Consider the following 25,612-nt stretch of genomic DNA (forward strand, 5'->3'; position numbering starts at 1 on the left):
GAGGGCTTGAGACTGGAGTCTGAGATCTGAGAGGCTTAGAAGTTTGGAAGAAGTGAGGCTTTAAAGATCTCTGATCTGTCAGAAGAGACACTGACCAAGATCTCCAGAGCACCAAGCAGATAGCAGGACAGCAGGAATGTACACAGAAGTTCACTAACGGGTGTGTAAGGGGAGGGCTGGCAACACCACCAAAGACAAACTGTCTCTGCTTTGAAATTCTTGCTTAAGTCACCTATATTCCCTCCCAAGTGCCAGAAATGAAATCAACAATCCCTTCAGAAAAATAGGACCTACTGTTATATCTTTTTTTTTTTAAAGATTTTATTTATTTATTTGAGACAGAATGAGAGAGAGAGAGAGCACATGAGAGGGGGGAGGGTCAGACGGAGAAGCAGACCCCCTGCCGAGCAGGGAGCCCGATGCGGGACTCGATCCCGGGACTCCAGGATCATGACCTGAGCCGACGGCGCCCCTCTACTGTTATATCTTGACTGGCCCTCAGTGGCAGGGCCAGGAAAAAGCATCCTATGCAGCCCCTCTGCTCCCAAGATGAAAACTGTATGTATAAAATATACATACTTCCTTTTTTAAAAGAGAAAGCTACAAATATACATAAAACCTTCATGGGAATAAAAACATGAAATAAGAGGAAATTCTAACATAAAATAAATACATATGTATGTATGTTCAAAGAATGTATGTGGAAAATAATACAAGAAACAGGTAAGAGTGGTTACCTCTGGGGAGGGAAATGGATAGATGAGGGAGAGTTTTTTACACCACCTTTTCAATTTTCTACCATATCATCACTAAAACAAACAAACTTCAAAAAAACTTAAAAGAGTTTTGCATCTAGAAGAACCAAGCCATCACAACCATCAAAATCATTACTTTGCAAATATGCCATGTTTGCAATGGGTAATTATAAGTAATTTATAACACAAAAATAGTAAATATATTCACTATCAGCTTAAATACACATAGACACACTCACACACACTCCCCTGTATGTTAGGTTCTTGCTAGCACCTACGTGAAACCATAAATGGCAGAGTTCCATCAATGAACATTTCTCCTAATGAACAGCACTAAGACAAAAGAAGTAGAGGCACACGCGTGCAAACGCACACACACAATGCACACACACGCATGCACAGTGAACAGAAACAAAGGAAGCTGAACCGACATACCTTTTCCTTTCCACTTAACCTTTGCAACAGACTGGCTAAAATCCACATGTATTCTTCTGTCGTCTATAAGGACATTGTCCATTTTGAAGAACGCTTTCTCACAATCTTCTTCCTGATAGTAATTACAAAAACTCAAGCATAAATCTTTATGGAAAAAATTTCTACAGCTAGAACAAATACTGAAAATACAGCAAGTCTGTTGTTACTAACACTAATATTTGAGTGCCTATCACACACCACATGCTGTTGCATGCTCTGCATCTATGAGCTCAGTTAACTCTGATAACAAGTATATGAAGTACTACCTATTATTATCTCCATCTTCTCGAAGAGAAAACATACGTTTAGAAAGGTATGTAAGCTGCCAAAGGTCAGCTGGCAAAGGTGAGAGCCAGGATTTGAGCCGAGGCAGTGTGATTGTAGTGGACATACATACACTTACAAATCGTGCTGTACACGTCCATCCACAAACCCTTTCATTCGAAACCCAAAAATACTCTGCAAGTTGAAAGCTGTTTTTATAAATCTGGTGTTAAAATCCATTTGACAGGGGAGCCTGGGAGGCTCAGCCATTAAGCGTCTGCCTTTGGCGCAGGTCATGATTCCAGGGTCCTGGGATGGAGCCCCGCATCAGACTCCCTGCTCGGCGGGAGGCCTGCTTCTCCCTCTCCCACTCCCCCTGCTGTGTTCCCTCTCTGGCTGTCTCTCTCTCTGTCAAATAAATAAAATCTTTAAAAAAATAAAATAAAATCCATTTGAAAACAAAACTTGACCTAACAGAAGACCGTGGCCTTGATTTATTCCACTTAGTATGAATACGCATTTGTTTCAGTGCAGAAATACTTTGTGAATGATTATGGAGTGCTGACCCAGATGAGTATTACACAGTCCACACCTTTCTAAGTTCTGAAAAAGCCTGAAATCAGAAACATAGCTACGCCCAGGGGTGTGGATAATGGACTGTGGGCCTGAGATACCAAGGTCGGTGTTGCATAAGGATTCTTCCTGTCAGCAACTTTACAAACCCCCATCTCCATTTCTGACATCTGAAGACTAGAAGTAATGCATTTCAACCCAGCATTGATCAATTATCTCCTATATTCCTGGAAACATATTCTTTGGTGTGCTCACAACTTACTAGAGACAATTCAGAGAAGAAGATAAAAAAACAAAAACTACGTTATAATTTATTTATTTACCATGTATGTCAAGAATTAAATGGATTATAAACTCCATAAAGATATAAAGCTTTATTCATCTTTGTAGCTACATCATTTAGAACATCATCTGGCACATGATAGGCAATCAGTGTATTTTTTTTTTTTTAAAGTAAGCTCTACATCCAACATGGGGCTCAAACTCATGACCCAAGAGTTGCATGCTCTACTGACTGAGCCAGCCAGACGCCACAACAATCAATGTATGTTTGATGAATCTGTAATGATTATACTTGGGCAGGCATAACTGCATCACTGTGCCCTTTCCCTAAAGAGAAAGTTCTCAGATATTTTACACTTATGTAGGCACCTGACTTATGACAAAGATGGCACTGCCAAGCTGTGTGGATAGGACAACCTTTTCAATAAACTATACTGAGTGCCCTTGCTATCCAATGTAAGAAAAATGAAATTTAACACGGTACACCTACTACACAAAAATCAAAATACCGATCTAAGTGGGAAAGATTTTTCACAGCAAACCTTCTAAAGGTAGCATTGGAGAATATTTTCATGTCTGTGGGGGTAAACAAAGTTTTTTAAAACCAGCCATAAGAAAAATATTGACAAACTGAACTAAAAATCAGAAATTTCTGCTTATCAAAAGACACCATTAAAAATGGGGAAAAGGCAAATCTATAGAAAAGATACTTGCAACACATATAACCAAAAAATAAGCTTGTATCCAGAAAATGTAAAGAATTCTTACAAATCAAGAAAAAGGCAGCCAAACACCCAATCAAAAAGTGGCCAAGTCTTGAACAGTTACTTCATTTAAAAAAAAAAAGACATCCAAATGCAATAAACGTATGAAAGGGGGCGCAACCAAGGAAATGCAAAATAAAACCATCATCAGATACCCCTACACACTCACCAGAATGGATAAAAATTTTCAAGACTGACCACACCAAGAACTGACAGGGGACTCTCACACATTGCTAGTGGAAGCGAAAATTAGTATAACCACTTCGGGGGGGAAAAAACAAAACCACCCTGGAAAACTAATTAAAATAAATCTACTATAGCCACAAGTACCCTATGACCTAGCAATGCACTCACAGGTACATACCCAACAGAAATGCATACTTCTGTACACCAAAACACACGGAAGAAATGGCTTACAGTAGAACCTTTCTTAATAGCTCAAAACTACAAAGGACCCAAGTGTCCATAACAGCTGAATGGAAATCTAAATTGTTTTAGATACACATAATAAAATACTCTATAGCAACAAAACTCCATATACACACCATGAAATACCATGTCAGTGGAAATTAATGAAAAAAGTTAACATGCTACTACATATGTAGTAACCTATAAATCTTACAAATTAAGCACAAGATGCTGGACACAAAAAAACACATACTGTGTTTACATTTATAGCAAGTTTAAAAATTAGACAAAACAGGTCTATAGTGTTAGAAGTAGCAGTGAAGGGAGGGCCTCTGGAATTCTGGTTTTTTCTGCTATCGCAGCGCCTAAAATATAGAAGGTATTCGATAAATGCTCTGGAATAACAATCACTTGGAAGGAGCTACTACTGGACACACATCAGTCCAAAGCTGCATAGAAATGACACAGCCTCACACAGTGGCTAAAAGCAAAAGGAACAGTGTCAGATTTTTCTAAATTCAAATCCCAGCTATGACATTCACTAGGGGCATGATTTTAATCAAGTCACACGACCACTATATGTCTCAGTTTAGTTATTTGGAAAAGGAGGAAAGTACCTATCTATTTCACAGAGTTGTGAGGGTAAAATGCAGGTCAAGTAGTATAATGCCTAGCTTAAAGAAAGTTATTTGAGGGGCACCTGGGTGGCTCAGTCGTTAAGCGTCTGCCTTCGGCTCAGGTCATGCATGATCCCAGGGTCCTGGGATCGAGCCCCGCATCGGGCTCCCTGCTCTGCGGGAGGCCTGCTTCTCCCTCTCCCACTCCCCCTGCTTGTGTTCCCTCTCTCGCTATCTCTCTCTCTGTCAAATAAATAAATAAATAAATAAATAAATAAATAAATAAATAAATAAATATAAATTTAAAAAAAAGAAAGTTATTTGAGTGACATAAGCTATCATCATTATTATTATAGATCTAGAAGATACTATCTAATCCAATATTCAAGTTGTATTTATAAGGAGGCTAATGCCTAGAAATAAGAGTTCTAAACAAAGTGACAAATATCATACAATAGGTGGTCAATGACAGAGCTCAGGTTAATATCTAGAACTTTACACCCAGTCCAGTTCTCTATTACTCAATTACAGATCTACATAAACAATGCTGAAAAATCATCGTATATATGCAATGTGAAGGATTTCACCTAAAACTTTAAAGTTTTAAAGATACATAAACTCAGACTGCACCTGACCCTAAACTAAAGGTACATATATTAACAACAACAGATGTTGAATTTACCCTCTATTTGAACATAATAAAATTATTTTTCTTGGGTGCCTAGAGAAAGGGTAAACTAATTTTCTAATTTCAGAGACTAGAAAGTTCTATAATTTTTCACATTTTAACACTATATAAAAACAAAATAAATATAAACTTAAAATATATATACTATGACCTACCTTTTCAAATTCAATAAAAGCATAACAGAGGGATTCTCCTGTCTTCCAATCCCGAATAACTTCACAACTGAAAGAAAGTTTGGAAAAAGTGACTTTAAAGAAAAAGCATTCACCCTTACTCTTCAAAAGTGAAGAACAAAATAAGCAGTTATTAAAAGTCAAAGTTAAGGGGCACCTGGGTGCTCAGTCAGTTAAGCATCTGCCTTTGGCTCAGGTCATGATCCCGGAGTCCTGGGATCACATCCTGAGTCGGGCTCCCTGCTAAGCAGGGAGTCTGCTTCTCCCTCTGTCTCTGTCTCTGTCTCATTCTCTCTCACATAAATAAATAAATAATCTTAAAAAAAAAAAACCTCTTATGGGGCACCTGGGTGGCATAGTCAGTTAAGCGTTAAGCGTCTGCCTTCGGCTCAGGTCATGATCTCAAGATCCTGGGATCGAGTCCCACATCCAGCTCCTTGCTCAGAGGGGAGCCTGCTTCTCCCTCTGCCTGCCGCTCCCCCTGCTTGTGCTCTCTCTCTGACAAATAAATAAAATCTTTAAAAAAAAACCAAAAAACCTCTTATAAAAAAAATCAAAGTTAAACTCGTGGAACTATACTCCTCCAAATTTCTTCAATAACAATTAAAAAAAAGTAGTTCACCAGTGTAGTAACAAAATTATCTCAATTCTACTCTAAATGCCCAATCTTGGCCTACAGTCCTAAATTTTTTTTTTTAAGAATTTTTTTATTTATTTGACAGAGAGAGACACAGCAAGAGAAGAACTACAAGCAGGGGGAGTGGGAGTGGGAAAGGAAGAAGCAGGCTTCCCGCCAAGCAGGGAGCCCGATGCGGGGCTCGATCCCAGGACCCTGAGATTATGACCTGAGCCGAAGGCAGATGCTTAACGACTGAGCCACCTAGGCACCCCTATAGTCCTAAATTTCTAATGCACTGAAGAAAGTGTAAGATAAAACTATTTACTTTCCTGTGCCAAAAGTAAACTACTGCTAAAAAATTCTTTTAAGTCATAATTCACTTCTGGTCCAAATGTAGAGGAATTACAGAATATCTAATGTTACTGTAAAATAATGTATGTACATTCATACATATATACACATTTAATAAGTTTATGCTTTGTAGTTTTTGAATTTTAATATAAACCAAGCTCAAATTTTACCCCATAAGTATAGCTGTTATATAGAATGAATCCATCTTGACAAGTAAGTAAAAGGACCAGTAAGATGGGAGTTGAAACCATGCAGCTTGTCCATTTCCTCACATTTCATAAGTCTCCTTTTATTTTATTTTTTATTTTTTATTTTATTTATTTGACGGAGAGAGAAAGAGTACAAGCAGGGGGAGTGGTAGGGAGAGGGAGAAGCAGGCTCCCACTAAGCAGAGAGCCTGACGTGGGGCTCCCTCCATCCCAGGACCCCGGGATCATGACCTGAGCTGAAGGCAGACGCTTAACCGACTGAGCCACCCAGGCGCCCTATAAGTCTCATTTTAAAAACATGAAATGAGGGGCCTGTTCCATTTACTTCTTGTTTTAAAGCAAAAATGTGTGTGCTGGAAGTGGGACAAACATTCAATTATGTATATATATATTTGTATGCACACATACACACACATATACTTAGTTTTCTTCCCTACTGTACAAAAGACTCATCTGTAAAATTCACCACTACAAAATTCCAGAGTTCACAGATTAATCAAAAAAATGTCATTAGAAAACCACCAATACCTAGTTTTTCTAAAATCTTTCACTAATTCTAGAGATTACCTTCTTATTGGCCCAAATCTTGAGAATATTATCTCCAGATCTTCATCAGTGGTCACTGGATTCAATTTACACACAAACAGCACATTTTCTGGAGGCTTAATATCTGCATCAGGTAGGTCTCCCACCTAAATTATAAGTAAACAAAAATTTAAATCAATTCCTTTGTTGTTTCTATTCTAAATACCCTATCTAGCCCAAAATGCTGACTTCTCTAAACAACTAAATTTACATTAGGAATCTACAGGCTTAGGAAAAGAAATCTAGGTAAGATTTCAAAATTTGAAATTACAATGTTCCTAGGGGCACCTGCCTCAGTTGTTAAGCGTCTGCCTTCGGCTCAGGTCGTGATCCCAGGATCCTGGGATCGAGCCCTCCATCGGGCTCCCCGCTCCGTGGGAAGCCTGCTTCTCCCTCTCCCACTCCCCCTGCTGTGTTCCCTCTCTCGCTGTGTCTCTCTCTGTCAAATAAATAAATAAAATCTTAAAAAAAAAAAAAAAAGAAATTACAATGTTCCTGGTAGTAATATTAATAGCTAATACTTGTCTACCTCTGACTTTGTATGAACACCATGCTTGGCACTTCATATACACTACTAATTCTTTTTTTTTTTTAAGATTTTATTTATTAGACAGAGAGATAGAGAGAGCACAAGTAGGCAGAGCGGCAGGCAGAGGCAGAGGGAGAAGCAGACTCCCCGCTGAGCAGGGAGCCTGATGTGGGACTCCATCCCAGGACCCTGGGATCATGACCTGAGCCGAAGGCAGACGCTTAACAACTGAGCCACCCAGGCGCTCAACTACTAACTAATTCTTAAAACAACCATGTGGTTTCCATTTTAAAAATGAATAAAGTAAAATTCAAAAACGTTAAATAACTAACTTAAGGCCACAGAGTAGTAAGCAACAGTTGGGATTTGAACACAGATCTGTCTGGCTTCCAAGTCCCAATTTTATCTCCTGTTTTTCTTTTTTCAAGTATTTGATATATTTTAAAAAGAATTTATATAAAGTATATCTAAGTTACGAAGCATGAAAATAAAAAACACCCATGATGCCAACGACTAGCTAAAGAACTAAAATGTCCCCGATCCCATGACTCTGCCTTTCTCACCAGAATACCAAACGTCCTGCTTTTTGGTTTTCCTTTTTGGCCATTCCCCTAGATCTTCAGTTTTCCCACGTATGTATGTATCCCCAGAAATAGAGTTTTAGTTTTGCTTGTTTTTAACAAACTTTTGAAAAATATTATCATCCTGACTCTAGGCTTCTGCATTAGTAATGCCCCATTCTTTCCACACTGTTGTTCAATACGAAACCGCAACAATTCCTGGACAGTGTTTCTAGCTTTTTACTCTTATCCTATCATCTTCTACTTTGGCCAAACTGAAGTCAACTTCACAGACAACTACTGCACTGAGCAGGGAATCCCACTTCCTAATGAAGAACCAGTGAGGGTGACTCTGGGAGAAAACCATGATGATAGAATTGGTTTCATTGTGGGAAAACTGTATTTCCCATGGACCTTTAGATAGGAAAACAATATTCCTTTATACGTATATTCAAAAACTCTCAAGAGATAATTTCTGATAACATTATCATGTAAACTGTCTCCTCTTGGATAAACACACTTAAAAAAACTTTTTTTAATCAGGAACAGTAATGGGGCGCCTGGGTGGCTCAGTCGTTGGGCGTCTGCCTTCGGCTCAGGTCATGATTCCAGGTCCTGGGATCGAGCCCCACATCGGGCTCCCTGCTCCGCGGGAGGTCTACTTCTCCCTCTCCCACTCCCCCTGCTTGTGTTCCCTCTCTCGCTGTGTCTCTCTCTCTGTCAAATAAATAAATAAAATCTTTAAAAAAAAAAAAAAAAATCAGGAACAGTAATAAGCAACAGAGCCAGTAAGATCTGCTCAGTGTTTCTGAAGCCCATCAAAAGACAATAATCCGGGGTGCCTGCCTGGCTTAGTCAGTAGAACATGCAACCCTTGATCTCAGGGTCATGAGTTCAAGTCCCATGTTGGGCGTAAAGCTTACTTTAAAAAAATTTTTTTTTTAAAAAGACAATAATCTATGTCCAATAAACAATATCACAGTATGTAAGAGGAAGGGCAAATCAGTAAAAAATTCTGAAAAGCATCTATAATACCACATCTAAAGGAAGCACAGAAGAAAAAAAAAGGTTAATGAGTTAAAAAAGAACTTGCTATATATACTACTTAGTCAAAAGTAACTTTAAAATACTATGGGGGGGGCACCTGACTGGCTCAGCCAGTGGGACATAGGACTCTTGATCTTGGAGTTCTAAGTTTGAGCCCTACACTGGGTGTAGAGATTACTTAAAAATAAAATCTTAGGGATGCCTGCATGGCTCAGTCAGTTAAGCGTCTGGGATCAAGTCCCGCATCAGTCTCCTTGCTCAGCAGGGAGCCTCCTTCTCCCTCAGCCTGCTGCTCCCCCTGCTTGTGCTTGCTCACTCTCTCTCTCACAAATAAATAAAGTCTTAAAAAAAATAAAAATAACATCTTTTAAAAAATTAAAAATAAATAATACAAGGAAATTTAAATATTCATAACGATGAAGTTCAAAACTAACACTGCAAAATACTAGTTGAATTATCATTTTATTAGACACAAAGTAAAAGGAACTAATGGTTTTTTTCGTTTGGTTTGCTTTCAGTTTTATGATTTTTAAAAACAGAAGATAGGAGGTGCGCCTGGGTGGCTTGGTTGTTAAGCGTCTGCCTTCAGCTCGGGTCGTGATCCCAGGATCCTGGGATCGAGCCCCGCATCGGGCTCTCTGCTCCACGGGGGGCCTGCTTCTCCCTCTCCCACTGCCCCCCTGCTTGTGTTCCCTCTCTCGCTGTCTTTCTCTCTGTCAAATAAATAAATAAAATCTTTAAAAAAGCACCTGCGTGGCTCAGTCAGTTAAGTGTCCAACTCTTGATCTCAGCTCAGGTCTTGATCCCAGGATCATGAGCTCAAGCCCCACATTAAAAATAACAATAATTAAAAAATTAAAAATAGTAGAGGGGCACCTGACTGGCTCAGCTGGTAGAGCATGTGACTCTTGATCTCAGGGTTTTGAATTCAAGCCTCATGGTTGGTCACAGAGCCTACTTCAAAAAAAAAAAAAACAGGGGCACCCGGCTGGCTCAGTAGGAGGAGTGTGTGACTCTTGATCTCAGGGTAGTGAGTTCAAGCCCCGAGATTACTTACATAAATAAAACTTAAAAAAAAAAAAAAGGTGAAACCTGTTAATACTGAGAATCAAAACAACACAGGATCACCTATTAGAATGGCTAAAATCCAAAACACTGACAATACCAAATGCTGACAAGGATGTTGAGCAACAGGAACTTTCAATTTTTTTTTAAAGATTTTATTTATTTGTTTTATTTATTTGTCAGAGAGAGAGAAAGAAAGCACGCGTGAAAAGCAGGGGGAATGGCAGGCAGAAGAAGAAGCAGGCTCCCTGCTGAGCAAGAAGCCAGATGCGGGACTTGATCCCAGGACCCTGGGATCATGACCTGAGCTTAACCGACTGAGCCACCCAGGCATCCCAGGAACTCTCAATCATTACTAGTGGGAATGCAAAATGGACAGCCAGTTTGAAGACAGCTTGGCAGTTTCTTACAAAGATAAACATAATCTTACCATAAATTCTAGTAACTGCAGTTTTATATTTAGTTATAGTTTTATAGCAGTTTTAGGCATACTTGCCAAAACTTGGAAGCAATTAAGACGTTTTTTAATAGGTGAATGGATAAACAAACCATGGTACGTCCAAACAATGGAATAAATTTTTTGATCAAAAGAAATAAGCTATCAAGCCACAAAAAGACATGGAGGAAACGTAAATGCATATGGCCAAGTGGAAGAAGTCAATCTTAAAAGGATATATACTGTATGATTCCAACCATATGACATTCTGGAAAATGCATAAGTATGCAGGCAATAAAAAAGATCAGTGGTTGCCAGGGGTTGGGGGCAGGGAGGGATAAATATGCGGGGATTTTTAGGGAGTGAAACTATTCTCTATGATACTATGATGGTAGATATATATCATTATACATTTCTCAAAACCTACAGAATGTACAACACAAAGAGTAAAACCTAATGTAAATTATGGACTTTACTTAATAATATTATCACTATTGACTCACCAATTGTACCACACAAATGCAAGATGTTAATAAGAAAAACTGTTGGGGACGTGGAGGGGAGTACACAGAAGAATTCTCTGTACTTTCTGTTCAATTTTTTTTATAAACTTAAAACAGTGGGGTGCCTGGGTTGCTTAGTCAGTTAAGCGTCTGCTTTCGGCTCAGATCATGAGCCCCACATCTGGCTCCCTGCTCAGCAGGGAGTCTGCTTCTCCCTCTCTCTCTGACCCTTCCCCTGCTCATGTGCTCTCTCTCTCTCTCAAATAAATAAAATCTTTTAAATACAAAAATAAATAAATAAACCTAAAACAGCTCTAAAAAATAAAGCCTATTTATTAAAATCAAAGCCAAAAAAGGAATCCATGAGTCCATACTAAAAATGAACATATAATAAAAAGATAAGAAAGGAGGGCCGTTCATTACAGTAGAAGGCAGGCTGGCAATATGGAAGGAGTAGGGGAGTTAGAAAATCACCATTTTGCACCCATTAGAGTCAACACTGGTTCAGGTAAGAATCATGAACAGCTAAGAAATCCACAGGGACAATTTGATAAGGAACAAGATATATAAAAGGTCTCAAATGCTACAGACTGCTACTAGTCGCAAGGGGAAAACAGAAAGTATGCAATGGAGACACTAGGCAGTGGACTACCTTGCTCAAGTAATCAAAATGAACACTTCCCAGTGACGGGCATATAGCTATTGTATACCTGCAAATACAACATCTGAGAAGGTCACTTGTGTAGTATTCTGGCTGTGTGCGTAATCTGAATCTAATCTCAAGGCAACAGTAGATAAACCTAAATTGAAGAATATTCTATAAAACAGATGACCTATACTGCTCTAAAATGTTAATAGCACGAAAAATAAAGACAGGTTAAGGAATTCCCCCAGATGTTAGAAGAAATATGATAACTAAATGCAACAGATGCCCGGGTGGCTCAGTTGGTTAAGCGTCTGCCTTTGGCTCAGGTCATGAACCTGGGATCCTGGGATCGAGCCCAGCATTAGGCTCCCTGCTCAGCGGAGAGCCTGCTTCTCCCTCTCCCTCTCCCTGCTACTCTGCTACTTGTGCACTCTCTCTGTCAAATAAATAAATAAAAATCTTTTTTAAAAATTAAAAAAAATAAAAATAAAAAATGCAACAGATGATTATGAGCTTGATTCTAGACCGAATGGGAAAAGCTGTAAAAGATATTACTGAAATAACTGACAAAATTGAAATATGGCTGTAATTTCTATCAATTTTAAATATCCTGATTTTGATAACTGTACTGTGAATATGTATAATATTGTTGATCTTCGGAAATACACACTGATGTAAGAGGTAAAAAGGTATGATGTTTAGGTCTTATTACTTTCTATGAGTCCAGGAAAATAGCATGTGTATGTGCATGTATAATCAGAGAGAGAGACAGAACAAATAATCAGCAGAATTGTCAAAAATGTTAAAAACTGGTGAATTTGGGGGTGCCTGGGTGGCTTAGTCAGTTAAGCATCTGACTCTTGATTTTGGCTCAGGTCTTGGTCTCAGCGTCATGAGATTGAGCTCCGCACTGGGCTTGGCACTGGGCGTGGAACCTGCTTAAGATTCTCTCTCTCCCTCTCTCTCTGCACCTCCCTGCCTCTCTCCTTCTCTTAAAAAAAAAAAAATTGGTGAATCGGAATAAAAGGTATAGAGAAGTTCTCTATACTATTTTTTGTAACTTTCTCATAATTTTGAAATTATCTGAAAATAAAGTTTTGTTATGTTAATCCAACATCTTTCTGGCATAAACTGCCTACACTTTTGCTATTAAAAACTCTGATGATAGGGACACCTGAGTGGCTCAGTAGGCTGGGCGTCTGCCTTCAGCTCAGGTCATGATCCCAGGGTCCTGGGATCGAGCCCTGCATCAGGCTCCTTGCTCAGAAGGGAGTCTGCTTCTCCCTCTGCCTGCCGCTCCCCCTGCTTGTGCTCTCTCTCTCTCTCAAATAAACAAATAAAATCTTTAAAAACAAAAACAAACACAAAAACCTCTGATGATAATCTAATATTCTTTCCCTATAAGTCATTTTTGTTGCCCAGTTGCTCAAAAGATTCTTCTTTTGGGGTGCCTGGGTGGAACAGTCAGTTAAGCGCTCGACTCTTGGTTTCTGCTCAGGTCATGATCTCAGGGTTGTGAGACTGAGCCCCTTATCAGGCTCCCCACTCAGGGTGGAGTCTGCTTTACACTCTCTCCCTCTCCCTCTGCCGCTCCCCACTGCATTCTCTCTAAAATAAATAAATAAATCTTAAAAGAGAAAAAGATTTTTCTTTTAAGTTCAGTAACTTTCTTAGAATTTGTCATGCTGGGGGCGCCTGGGTGGCTCAGTTGGTTAAGCGACTGCCTTCAGCTCAGGTCATGATCCTGGAGTCCCTGGATCGAGTCCCGCATCGGGCTCCCTGCTCGGCAGGGAGTCTGCTTCTCCCTCTGACCCTCCTCCCTCTCATGCTCTCTGTCTCTCATTCTCTCTCTCTCAAATATATAAATAAAATCTTTAAAAAAAAAAAAAAAAGAATTTGTCATGCTGTTGGTTGTTCTGGGCCAATAGTCTCAGCTACACAGTGTAGATTTTCAAATATTTTTTAATTCAGTAAAGTTTTCTTGAATTATAGTCTTTAATATTTGTTCCTCCAGACTGGTGATGTGAATATGAATTTTGAAACAGATGAAGAATTTGAAAACTCTACTATATAAAACAATGATAATAATAAAAACTGAATTATCCATTCAAATATTTATTGATGATCTACTATGGGACAGATATGCCTATTCCACAAAAAATTAACAAATGGAAAAAATGTCTAGTAGGTCAATTAATCAGTACTAAAGAACTGTTCCCCAAATGACTTCATACTGTAATACAAAGGTGTATGTTTTACAGTACTCAATTTCTACCCAGGTTCCTTGTATCCTGTAACTACTTAACCTCAACACTTTACAACAATTCTTTTCAACAAAGAATTGTTTTGGTTTTATTTTGTTTTTGTTTTTTTAAAGATTTTATTTATTTATTTGACAGAGAAAGAGAGAGCACAAGTAGGCAGAGTGGCAGGCAGAGGGAGAAGGAGAAGCAGGCTCTCTGCTGAGTAGGGAGCCGGACATGGGGCTCGATCCCAGGACCCCAGGATCGTGACCTGAGCCGAAGGCAGCCACTTAACCAACTGAGCCACCCAGGTGCCCCACAATCAAAGAATTGTTCTTTAATAAATAAAGAACATATATAATAATAATATAAAGATATTATAATATCTTTATTATATATATAATATAATAAAATTATGATATATATATTTTATATATAAATATAAAAAATTATTATGTATATAATAAAAATATAAAAATAATAAAGAACAAAGAATTGTTCTTTAATACAAATAAAATTCGATCCAATAAACAGTCTTCAAAAATGGGATGAATATAAACAATTGAAATTCAATGCATATTTGTAAATTGTATATCCACTGCTCATTTTTTAAAAAGGCACTTGGTACTGTATTGATTTTGGAACCAAATTTGTTTACTTTCATGTATTATGTCATATAAAATTTAATCCAGAAAAGAACTCTTAGCTAAATTTTTAATACTCTGACTATCAAAGTATTAAAGGGAGCCCCCGCATCGGGCTCCCTGCTCAGCAGGAAGTGCCTGAGTGGCTCAGCTGGATGAGCATCCAACTCTTAATTTCAGCTCAGGTTATTATGTCAGGGTTGTGGGATTGAGCCCCACATTGGGCTCTGTGCTGGGTGTGGAACCTGCTTGAGATTCTCTCTCTCCCTCACCCCTCTGCATCCCGCCCTCTCCCAACCTAAAAAAAAAAAGAAAAAGAACCAAAAAATAAACTCACAATTAATTGTATATTAAATAAATTGCAGAACAACTATCTGAACAAAGATAATCATCTTACCATTTCTAATAGAATAGCCTGAGTTTTGGCCTCTTTTTCTGCCTTTATTTCTTCTACTTCTTCAGCTGATCTTCCTTTGAAATCATCAATTTCTTCATCTGCTCCTATTCGACCACTCTGTAAGGCAGAAGTTACTTAAACATATAGTGAAAGAATTGAAAAATCTGAGAAATACGGGAGATGTGATGCTTTGTCCTTGGTTCCATCAAATGTGTTAGAATAGACGGAAACTTATAAGCCTCTGAAAATTGATTTAAATTAATTTGATAATATGAGCCAGACTAAGCTTCTAATTTATTATTAAATCAAGATAAACATTATAAAGAAATTATCTGGTATCCAACTCAGTGCTGAATGCAGAAAATAAATGACCTTAAAAATTAAGCACCAAATCCCAGCTATGAAGATCAATTCCGCTTTGAGAAAGCCTCATAAACAGAAACTTATATCTTAAAAAATATGAAGGAAAAGTCTACATTATTTCACAAAAATTTCTGGGTTCTAGCATGGCTCCAGAGTGTTCCCAGTTGAAAACTCCCTTACAAGATGATAGTTTACCTTAGCCTTAAAGCTACACTCCTAGAGTTAGGAGACAAGAAAAACATTTTCGCAAGGTATTCACATAAGCTTCCAGAGCTAAGGCTCTTCTGGTGGAACAGAAATTGAAGAAAGGAAATTAGGGAAATCAAAAGATAGCTAGAAAAATTAGTATCTCTATGGAATAGAAAAAGAAGGCTAAACTTGTCCTAGTAGAACTGATCAAGCAAGATAGTCATTCTGAAGAAATAAGTTTTAATAAACTAAAAAGCAAAATCTATACAAAGCATTAATATGCATGTACATTCAATTACAAGAGGACTCTACTTACATCTAGCTGTTCCCTTGTAGGTTCTGGTGATCGATCAGGAATTAATAAATCAGGAGGGTCATCAAACGGATCATCTAAAATCACTGTATGATTTATCCTTACAAAATAAATCCAAGTCAAAGGTTTCATTTACATTATTTCAGAATTCATGTTTTACTTTTTATAAAGATTATAACAAATGTCTTAAGTATCTCTAATGCCCAAAAATCATAGGCACTTAAATTTTAATGCACAAGTATACATTATGAGAGTATACTTTCACAATCAGTGTTACTGTTTTTCATTGTTTGATATTAGATTTACTACTCTGCATTACTCTAAAATAATATATCTAATATTAATATGTCTAAATCTTAGTACTTTTGCCATATTTCTCAATAATATACATTTTTTAAAACTAAATTAAGGAGGGGCGCCTGGGTGGTTCAGTCATTGGGTGTCTGCCTTCGACTCAGGTCATGATCCCAGGGGCCTGGAATCAAGCCCCGCATCGGGCTCCCTGCTCAGCGGGAAGCCTGCTTCTCCCTCTCCCACTCCCCCTGCTTGTGTTCCCTCTCTCACTGTCTTTCTCTCTGTTAAATAAATAAATAAAAATCTTTAAAAAAAAACAAAAAACTAAACCTAAATTAAGGATTAATAATTCCTCCCAACATAAGCAATTATAAATAATTAGTAGAAGTATAAAAATACAAGGGCGCCTGGGTGGCTCAGTTGGTTAAGCGACTGCCCTCGGCTCACGTCATGATCCTGGAGTCCCGGGATTGAGTCCCACATTGGGCTCCCTGCTCAGCAGGGAGTCTGCTTCTCCCTCTGACCCTCCCCCCTCTCGTGTTCTCTCTCTCATTCTCTCTCTCTCTCTCAAATAAATAAATAAAATCTTTAAAAAAAAAAAGAAGTATAAAAGTACAAAAGGTCTTTTTTACTTTATGGATTCGTATAGTCTCGTATTAATTCACATTTTGGAATTATCCAAAAACCAGTTCTATGCTTGCCATCTCCACAAACATCACAGTATTAAAACATTCTAGTACATTGAGATAGCAACCACACCTGATATCTTGATATGGTACAAAGTCCTTGTCAACAAAGGTCTCATTAATTTTCTTAATTATGTCCATGCCTTCTGTCACCTCACCGAACACTGTATGAACACCATCAAGATAATCTAGATTATCTCCTGTAGTAATAAGAAACTGAATAGAAAGACACAGAAAAATATAAATATATATCTATAATTCAAACTGAAATCAGTTACAGATTGACAAAAATATACAAACACAATACTCTACATTCACTGCATGGATTCTTACCCACTTGTTACTAGTACTAATTAAAAAGTACAAGCTTATACATAAAATATCAATACACATACAGATGCTTCCCTGATTGTTTAAAATACTTGGGCAAACCAAAGCTCAGTTTCTTCACATGTGAATTGTGAGGGGAAAAAAAGCATCTACCCCAAAATGGGTTGTTGTGAGGATCAGACAATGAATGAAAGGTTCTCAACATGATCTGTTTTGAAGTAATAAATACCAAAAGGAAAGAGACCACAATGTGAACAGTGATGATCCATGGATAGTAGGATTGTGGATAATGTTATACGTTTTTGTATCTTCTGAACTCCTCACACTGGACATGCCTTTAAAAGAAAAAAGTACAGGCGACTGGGTGGCTCAGTTGGTTAAGCATCTGACTCTTGATTTCAGCTCAGGTCATGAGATCGAGCCCTGTGTCAGGCTCATGCTGGGGTGGAGCCTGCTTAAGATTCTATCTCTCCCTCTGACCCCCCTTCTCTCTCTAATAAAAATAAATAAATAAATAAATTTTTAAAAAGAACAAAGTAATTTTTTAAAAATATTTTATTTTTAAGTAACCTCTACACCCAACATGGGGCTCAAACTCACAACCCTGAGGAGTCACATGCTCTACTGACTGAGCCAGCCAGGTGCCCCCCAAAATAATTTTTTTATATAAAAAAAATATAGTATAATATTTTTCTTCTAACAATTATCTTTGAAATTCTCTTCTTATTGGATAGTTTAAAGCGATAACTTGTGGCTCTTTCCAGTCCTTCATTTTAAAACAAAACTCATCTTGGGGCACCTGGGTGGCACAGTCAGTTAAGCATCTGCCTTCAGCTCACATCATGATCCCAGGGTCCTGGGATTGAGCCTTGCACTGGGCTCCCTCTCCCCCTGCTCATGCTCTCGCTCTCTCAAATAAATAAATAAAATCTTTAAAAAAAATGTTCTCTATAAAAAAAGTAAATAAAAATTTAAAAATAAAACAAAACTCATCTTCTTACTCATTTCCTAACCTGAGATCCATGTTGATCGCTGCCATTGTTCACCATGGACACAGTGCCTTTCTTCTTGTGCTTAATTCTTGGTACTTTTTCAGCCTCGAAAAAGCTTGCTTGATCACCATACAGTTGACTGAAAATACATACAGTAAAGTTATAAAATATAAATACTCTCAACGTGAAATACAAAGTACTAGTAACAAACAGGATTACCATTTCTTTATAGAAATGCCACTATGATTCAAAATATTCTCTTTTTTTTTTATTTGCTATAGACATTTAGGGAACTTGGAAAAAAAATCTATATTTGAATTGTATTTTAAAATGCAGATTGAAATATGTTAGATAACACTGTTAAGAGGCAATTCTATTTTTTCTCATTTAAAAATAAAAGAACTTACCCAAAAACAGACTCTCCTCCACGGCCAGTCCCTGTAGGATCACCAGTTTGTATGATAAAATCCCTCTATAATAAACAAGATACTTTGTTAATTCAGAGTTTGCTAGATGGTTCCAATAATAAAGGACATGACTTATATCCACCAACTCACCTGTACATTGTGAATAAGACAATAATTGTAATACTTTATTTTGCACAACTTCAGGAAATTCAAGCAGGCTGAAAGAAAAGTAAATACTAAATTTATCATAGTGGTTCACAAAAACATTTTTAAGCAAGTAAATGCTTAGTTCGCATAATTTCATTTCTAAATTACCATACAAACACCCCCCAGTGGTCAAATATCCTAAATCATAAAAAAGGCAGTAAGTCTAGAAAAAGGCAATATATTTTAAATTATCTTTTTATTCTCTTTTTCTTAGGACTTCTTGGGCATCTGAGCTAATGCAGGAAACTGACACTTATTTGGGACAGGCAACCATTAACTAATGGATTAGTTTTGCAAGAGAAAAAAAACCCAAAGAGGATACTATGATGGAAAAGAATCTATCAGAGTATCTGAAAATGGGTACAAATTATATAAATTAGATAAAATCAAATATCTGAGACCAATTTCTTTAATGACGACTAAACAGCTCTTCGGAAAAATCCATATACTGATCATGTACCAGCTTTCTCATATAAATACACTCATTTATTCAGTAAATATTTATGGAGTATCTTCTAGGTGCCTGGCACTGCTATCACAAATGCCATTAAACCACAGCCCCTCCCCTCAACAAGTTCATAGTCTAGTTGTACACTAACAAACTCTCAGAACACTAAGCTAGAAACCAGACAGAAAGACCTATGAGGCTGTCCAGGGTCCTTACACCCGAGCAAAATAATTACAATACTGGATATATCTAATAATACCATCTGGGCCACTTATATAGTAAAATGGTAAAAAGTGGTTTTAAAAAAGCCACAAAGTTCAAAAGGAAGATTGTTTCTGGCTAGGGAAATTAGAAGACCTCATAGAGGCTGAAGGCGGGCATTAAAAGAACTAGACGGGGCGCCTGGGTGGCTCAGTCGTTAAGCATCTGCCTTCAGCTCGGGTCATGATCCCAGGGTCCTGGGATCGAGACCTGCATCGGGCTCCCTGCTCTGCGGGAAGCCTGCTTCTCCCTCTCCCATTCCCCCTGCTTGTGTTCCTTTCTTGCTATGTCTCTATCTGTCAAATAAATAAATGAAATCTTTAAAAAAAAAAAAAAAATACAAGAACTAGACAGGCAACGAGTAGAGAGTAAGCATTTCAAACTGGGAAGACAGTATGAATAAGTCTGGATGTGCAAATATAAATGTTTTTTGAAGGGTCCAAAAGACCAGTCTCAGCTCTGTAACACTCTGGTAATACAAAGTAATAGAGGGTAAATAGACCGGAGGGGTAAGATGGGGCCAAGGTATTGAAAGGTCTTGAATATCAGGATTTTGATTGTTTTCCTAGAAAAATACATTTCTGGGATTACCGTTAAATACAAGAGTAGTCCTTTAACTAGAAAACAAAAATAATGGATCTAGGTAGTGATCGATGGCTGCCAAAATCCTTAGATGAAAAGCTAATGGGGACACTATAACAGATACATCAGGTGGACACGCCTGAACCCACCGACCAATTTTAACTTCGCAGTAAGAACCAACCAGACATCAAGTACTTCCTGAATGTGATGCAGCTGAAGTGCAGACTACCTTATATGAAAATATTCTTGCCAAAAACATTAAACCGGTACCTTATCAAGGCTCTAGATCTAAGTGGCAATTTATGAGAAACAGAAGAGATAAAAATATATTTAAAGATACAAAAAGGATAAAATCAGTCAAATCCAAAATGAGGGAAATTCTATAAAACAAATGACTCAGATTCCTTCTCAAAAAGTTGTTAAGGTAGAGGCACCTGGGTGGCTCGGTCAGTTAAGCTTCAGACTCTTTATTTCACGTCAGGTCATGATCTCAGGGTCCTGGGATCAAGCTCTGCGACGGCTCCATGCGGAGTCCGCTTGTCCTTCTCCCTCTGCTCCTCCCCCGCTCATACTCTCTCCTTTCTCTCAAATAAATAAATAAGTAAACTCTCAAAAACAAAACAAAACAAAACCCGTTAAGGGAAAAATGGGGGTTGGGGTGGGGAAGAAACTATAGATTAAAAGATATCAACCAATATAACGTATGGACCTTGGCAGTTTCTTACAAAACTGAACACATTCTTACCATAAAATCTAGCAATCACACCTCTTGGTATTTACTCAAAGGAGATGAAAATGTATGTTCACACAAAAACCTGCATACACATGTTTATAGTAGGTTTGTTCACAATTGCCAAAATATGGAAACAACCAAGATGTCCTTAAGTAGGTGACTGAATAAATAGTATGTGGTACATCCAAACAATGGAATATTATTATTTGCTACTAAAAAGAAATGAGCTATCAAGCCATGAAAAGATATGGAGGAACCTTAAATGCATATTACAAATTGAAAGAAACCAATCTGTAAAGATTACTTACTGTATGATTCCATCCATATAACATTCTGGAAAAAACAAATCTATGGATACAGTAAAAGATCACTGGCTGCCAGGAGTTGAGGAGAGGGGTGCAAATAAATAGGCAGAGCACAGGAGATTTTTAGGGCATGATTTACATGATTTTCCTGTATGATACCGTAATGGTGGATATATGTATTATACATTTGTCCAAACTCATACAATGTACAACACCCAAGAGTGTACCTCAATGTAAACTATGGATTATGACGTGTCGATGTAGGTTCATCAAATGGTACAAATGGTACAGATGTACAACAACGGTAGACCCTGGTGGGGGATACTGAAAATGGGAGAGGCTGCACATACGTGGCGATAGGGGTCTATGGGAAATCTCTCTATATACCTTCCCCTCAGTTTTGCTATGAACCTTAAATTGCTCTAAAAAAATAAAGTCTTTAAAAATAGGCAGGGGGGGGTGTGAACATAGCATAACGTATAGAGAAGGTGAATCACTATCTTGCACCTGAAACTAATGTGACATTATGTGTCACCTAAATTCAAATAAACAAAATTTTTTTAAAAAAAAAAAGGCAAGGGGAGGGGCTCCTGGGTGGCTCAGTCATTAAGCTACTGCCTTCAGCTCAGGTCATGATCCCAGGGCCCTTGGATGGAGCCCCCCAACGCATCAGGCTCCCTGCTCAGCAGGAAGCCTGCTTTTCCCTCTCCCACTCCTCCTGCTCGTGTTCCCTCTTTTGCTGTGTCTCTCTCTGTCAAATAAATAAATAAAATTTAAAATAAATAAATAAGGCAAGGGGGAGGAGCTATAGATTAAAAGATATTTAAGAGCTGTATCAGGCAATATAATAAATGAACCTTGTTTACATCCTTAAATTACCAAATATATTTTTTTTAAAGATTTTATTTATTTATTTGAGACAGAGAGAGAATGAGAGAGACAGAGAGCACATGAGAGGGGGGAGGGTCAGAGGGAGAAGCAGGCTCCCTGCCAAGCAGGGAGCCCAATGCGGGACTCAATCCCGGGACTCCAGGATCATGACCTGAGCCGAAGGCAGTCGCTTAACCAACTGAGCCACCCAGGCGCCCCCAAATATTTTTAAAACACTTACGAGACAAAAGGAAAATATGAATGATACCAAAAAATTATTGCCCATTTTTTCAGATGTGATAATGATTTGTGGTTTTTTTTTTTTTTTAAAGATTTTATTTATTTATTTGAGAGAGAGAATGAGAGACAGAGAGCACGAGAGGGAAGAGGGCAGAGGGAGAAGCAGACCCCCTGCTGAGCAGGGAGCCCAATGCGGGACTCGATCCCGGGACTCCAGGATCATGACCTGAGCCAAAGGCAGTCGCTTAACCAACTGAGCCACCCAGGTGCCCTGATTTGTGGTTATTTTTTTAATCACTTTTTAGAAATACAAATTGAAGTAACTGCAGATTAAATAAGTCCCATGTAATGGATTTATTACAAAAAATCCAGTATAAATGAAACAATATTGGTTATGTGTTGACAACCGTTCGTTAACTGGTCATTGGCACATGAGGGCTCATTTTCATGACTCTCCTTCTGTATATAAGTTTTCTATAATAAAAAGGAAAAAAAGGAAAAAATAGAAGGAAGGGAGAGGGGGAGGGAAAGAGGAAGAAAACTAAGTCTGGATATATTTACTCTGAAGCGGTAAGTAGTTATACATGTAAGTAAATATCCGATCACAGGCTTACAAATACATACAAATGGGGTGGGCTTATCTTTTTAGTCTTCCAAACTATCTTTGCAGAATCGCTATTTGTCTATTCTGTCTGTGTTAACTAGGTAGGATAACCCTACCTCCCCTTTAGTTCTTCACAACCCTGGGGAAAGGGGCCCATTCATTTGCTAGGTGCTGTCCCACGTGAAGAGGGTGTCAAACAAATTCAAAGGAAAGCAAAACCAAGAGATGAAAAATACAATTCCCTATAACATCCTTTGAATTTCTGGATCCCACCATCCTTAAAGCCAAGCTTACCTCAGTAACAGGAGGCAATCAATTATTTTCTTTGTTTAAGCCAGTTTGAGTTTCTATCATCTGCACTGAGAATCCTAACTAATAAACACGTATATATACATTAGACATAATGTATATATATACATTAGACTATATATATACATTAGACTATATATATACACACACACACACATTAGTCACTGTAATGAGCCTTTAATGTGTGCAAAGTGGCAGGCATTGCACCAGGTGCTTAGGATAGACAAGAAGGCAACTAAGCCTTTGCAAACAATTCCAGGATTAACAGGTAAATGATATAACAAATTGTGTTACATGCTGTTTAAAAAGACAGCAGAAAAAAACAGATCTAATTCCTCTTAGGGGCAAGGGAGAGCTTCACAGAAGAAATCATGCTTGATCCAAGGTTTGAATAATAAGCAGGAAGTTTGCCAAAAGGACAACAGTAGAGAGAATCATTGGAGTAGAGGCAACAGTATGAGAAAGGTATGGATGTATGATTGAGCATGCGGGGGGGTGGGGGGGGGAACAACTCAGTGTGAGATAGAGTGTAACATGGCAGAAAGACACTTATTGTACATACTGTTTCATCCTCTTTGATAGACTCTGCATTCCAAGGGGACAGGATCCTGACTGTAACTAATCTCTGTGGCCTCTAGTTTCTCCCAATTCTGATACAGTCTCCACATTGTTGCCTGTTATCTTCCTAAAACAAATTTGCCATGCCTCGATCCTGCTTTTAAAACCTTCAAAGACCCTAGCCATCAGAAGAGCACACAAGACTATTCACATCTGATCTAACCAATATAACCTATAGGACCAGACTCGTAGTCTGCCATTCCACAGCACGCATCATTCCTTCAAACCATGCCAAACTACTTGCTGTTTCCAGAAAATTCCAAGCAAAAAAAAAAAACCACCCTCATTCCCACTCATCTTTTGAAAGAGCTAGTTCAAGTGGTCTACTTTCTTGGCTTTCTTCGCTTCTCCCCGCCCCCAAGCGGGAAGAATTACTCCCTCCACTGGTTTCCATAGCAACTTACACATTCTTCAACTACACCACTTACAATGGGTTGTAAGACCTACAACACTTAAAGGGGCTCCCACGTCCATTTCTCCCAGTGGAAAATCAGACCCTCCAGGACAAGACGCCTATCCCAGAGCTTGGCAGTCTTGCACAGCAGACGATAAGTGAGTGTTTGCTAGGGCTCCGTGCACATCTCTGGACAGCCCTTCCTCCACCGCGGCGGGATGCTCACACTCGCTGCTCCAAACACATCCTTCCCGCTTCCATTAGGACTTACTGATTACACGCCAAGGAATACAGGTTGTGTTCCTCTCACGAGTAAAGCGCAGTAAAGCCACAAAAGCTATGGCTATGGTATATGCAGCCTGCACCACACACACACACACACACACACACACACACACACACACCCCATAGGCATTTAATGCCACAAGCACCCGCCACCCGATTGGCCAGCCCCAGATACAGGAGAGAGGCTGCTCCTCACAAAAACTTTTCGAACCAAGGCCCGCTAATAAAACAGCCCAGTCGTGGGCACCGGCAGCCTAGAAGCTCGAACCCAGTCAAGGGGACCGGGCAGCGAAGGGACAGTAGGGAAAGGAGATCGTGGCCCTGGCGAGACGTGAGCGGGGCCCGGGTCTCACCGCGCGGCCGCTCCTCAGTGTACAGATCGATGACGACGTCGCCCAAAGTGGTCTCCAGCAGAACCGCCATGGCGCCCGCTCCTCCTCCGCAACAAGCCGCGGGTGTGACAGGCGCAGCCCGTCGTGATCTACGCCACGCGTCACTCTCGGCGCGACGCCTTTTTACGTCATCCCTTCGGCGACGCCCCTCCCTTCGGCGACGCCCCTCCCGTCGCGGCCCGCCTGGTCGGCGCCGACCCACGCTGCCTCCGACGCGGCCTTTTTTGAAAATCCTGGTTCTTCCTGGGCGACTGGCGCGGGAGCCCGTCGCTCAAAAGGACTTTTGTAAAGGGTTTTGTGTCCCTTTTGTGCCCTTCTCAAGAACAGGGCGGACCTTCGAGCAGCCCTTTCTTCTCTGCTCCTCGGGGAGCATCGAGAGCGACCACGGCGCCAGCTTCTCCCACGTTATTGGGACAACTACTCTGGATTTCCTGATCAGTGTTTTTCGTCGTCCTGAATCAAAACCTTTAGGCCTTAAATGTACAGTTTGTTACCCAGAAAGGTGATTAACAAGGAGTTCTTCCCTGGCTAATCGTGCCTAGGACAGAAGCTCTGCTAATAGTGACAGGTCCGTACTGCGACAAGCTAAAAGACAGTAGGCTTCAGCCCCAAATCTCTACTGGTTTATCAGTAATCTTTCAATTTGAAGACATAAAACGATTTTGGGGGGCGCCTGGGTGGCTCAGTTGGTTAAGTGACTGCCTTCGGCTCAGGTCATGATCCTGGAGTCCCTGGATCGAGTCCCGCATCGGGCTGCCTGCTTGGCAGGGAGTCTGCTTCCCCCTCTCCCACTCCCCCTGCTTGTGTTCCCTCTCTCGCTGTGTCTTTCTCTGTCAAATAAATAAATAAAATCTTTAAAAAAAAAAAAAAAAAAAACGATTTTTGGCCTCTGTTGAGGGTTTTCATGCAGTTTATTCCCCTAAATCTGACCAAACAGGTCAGTCACTTTTATACCATT

At 39.1% G+C, this 25,612-nt stretch overlaps 1 protein-coding gene across 1 annotated transcript in view; it reads right to left on the bottom strand.

The window, feature by feature from the left end:
- The window catches only part of PPIL4 (peptidylprolyl isomerase like 4), a 37,474-nt gene extending 12,743 nt beyond the window's left edge, over window positions 1-24,731 (bottom strand). Inside the window, exons 1-10 of the mRNA XM_034990983.1 lie at window positions 24,616-24,731; window positions 18,557-18,624; window positions 18,407-18,471; window positions 18,021-18,138; window positions 16,751-16,893; window positions 15,701-15,797; window positions 14,833-14,949; window positions 6,745-6,869; window positions 4,981-5,047; window positions 1,191-1,302 (exon numbers count right to left, since the gene is read on the bottom strand). Of these exons, the coding sequence (XP_034846874.1) occupies window positions 1,191-1,302; window positions 4,981-5,047; window positions 6,745-6,869; window positions 14,833-14,949; window positions 15,701-15,797; window positions 16,751-16,893; window positions 18,021-18,138; window positions 18,407-18,471; window positions 18,557-18,624; window positions 24,616-24,685 (982 nt within the window). The 5' untranslated portion in view covers window positions 24,686-24,731. The remainder of the gene's footprint in view (window positions 1-1,190; window positions 1,303-4,980; window positions 5,048-6,744; window positions 6,870-14,832; window positions 14,950-15,700; window positions 15,798-16,750; window positions 16,894-18,020; window positions 18,139-18,406; window positions 18,472-18,556; window positions 18,625-24,615) is intronic.
- Between the last annotated feature and the right edge of the window lie 881 nt (window positions 24,732-25,612).

Source organism: Mirounga leonina, unplaced genomic scaffold (assembly GCF_011800145.1).
Source record: "Mirounga leonina isolate KUSES-001 unplaced genomic scaffold, KU_Mleo_1.0 Mir_53, whole genome shotgun sequence".
NCBI classification, from domain to species: Eukaryota; Metazoa; Chordata; class Mammalia; order Carnivora; family Phocidae; genus Mirounga; species Mirounga leonina.